The sequence below is a fragment of the Piliocolobus tephrosceles genome, chromosome 20 (genome assembly GCF_002776525.5).
Source record: "Piliocolobus tephrosceles isolate RC106 chromosome 20, ASM277652v3, whole genome shotgun sequence".
NCBI classification, from domain to species: domain Eukaryota; kingdom Metazoa; phylum Chordata; class Mammalia; order Primates; family Cercopithecidae; genus Piliocolobus; species Piliocolobus tephrosceles.
The window spans coordinates 36,794,237-36,795,322 of record NC_045453.1 but is presented as its reverse complement, the minus strand read 5'-3'; the positions used below and the strand labels follow the sequence as shown (position 1 = coordinate 36,795,322).

General features: G+C 62.4%; 1 protein-coding gene across 13 annotated transcripts in view; it reads left to right on the top strand.

Annotated features, from left to right (window-relative positions):
- Nucleotides 1–1,086, top strand: part of UCKL1 (uridine-cytidine kinase 1 like 1) — a 34,116-nt gene that overhangs the window by 27,455 nt on the left and 5,575 nt on the right. For 8 of the 13 annotated variants that reach the window (XR_003306725.2, XR_002724686.3, XM_023183177.2 and 5 more), the window contains exons 2-4: nt 278–468; nt 657–763; nt 951–1,076. Coding sequence is in view for 11 of the 13 variants with exons in the window: in XM_023183177.2 (XP_023038945.1) it covers nt 278–468; nt 657–763; nt 951–1,076 (424 nt within the window). In the remaining 2 variants the exon portion in view is untranslated. The remainder of the gene's footprint in view (nt 1–277; nt 469–656; nt 764–950; nt 1,077–1,086) is intronic. The other 5 variants (XM_023183179.2, XM_023183182.2, XM_023183183.2 and 2 more) reach the window with 1 other exon arrangement.

Genomic DNA, 1,086 nt, shown 5'->3' with positions numbered 1-1,086 from the left:
AATTTTTAGTAGAGACGGGGTTTCACCATGTTGGCCAGGCTGGTCTCAAACTCCTGACCTCAAATGACCCACCTGCCTTGGCGTCCCAAAGTGCTGGGATTACAGGCGTGAGCCACCAGGCCCAGCCCAGGCAGAGTTCTTATGTACCCCCAATGAGCCTGCCCACCTCAGCCATGCCTGTTGAGGGGTGGGGAGATGCCCTGTGGGCCAGCCATGCCAGCGGGTACCTGGGAAGTGGGCAGCCCAGGGCCAAATCCGAGCACGCCCCTCTCTGCAGCAGCAATGCAGAGTCCCTGGACAGGCTCCTGCCACCTGTGGGCACCGGGCACTCTCCCCGGAAGCGGACCACCAGCCAGTGCAAGTCAGAGCCTCCCCTGCTGCGCACCAGCAAGCGTACCATCTACACCGCAGGGCGGCCACCCTGGTACAACGAGCATGGCACACAATCCAAAGAGGCTTTCGCCATCGGTGAGAGCAGCGGGAGGGTGGGACCTGCTGCCGGACGCCTGCCTCCAGCTCCCCTCTAATGCTTTCCACTGGAGCAGGAGAAGGAAGCCGGGCAACCGCAGGCAGTGGCAGTGGGGTGGGTGCCTCCGGGACTGATCTGTGTCGCAGCCCGTCTGTTCCTCACAGAGGGTCTCCACTCCCCCCGGCAGGCCTGGGAGGTGGCAGTGCCTCTGGGAAGACCACTGTTGCCAGAATGATCATTGAAGCCCTGGACGTGCCCTGGGTGGTCTTGCTGTCCATGGACTCCTTCTACAAGGTGGGCCCCCGCCCAGCTCCCCCAAGGACCCCCTTGTCCTCTCCCTGACCCTGGAACCCCTGCACATGCAGGTCTCTGGTATCTGAGCCCCAGCGTGGCTATTCCTGGGAGGCCTAGAGCCCCTGCCCACTGGCATTGGGTGAGGGCCCTGCTGTGCCTGCAACTGCTCCACAGCCTCCCCCACCAGGTGCTGACTGAGCAGCAGCAGGAACAGGCCGCACACAACAACTTCAACTTCGACCACCCAGACGCCTTTGACTTCGACCTCATCATTTCCACCCTCAAGAAGCTGAAGCAGGGGAAGAGTGTCAAGGTGCCCATCT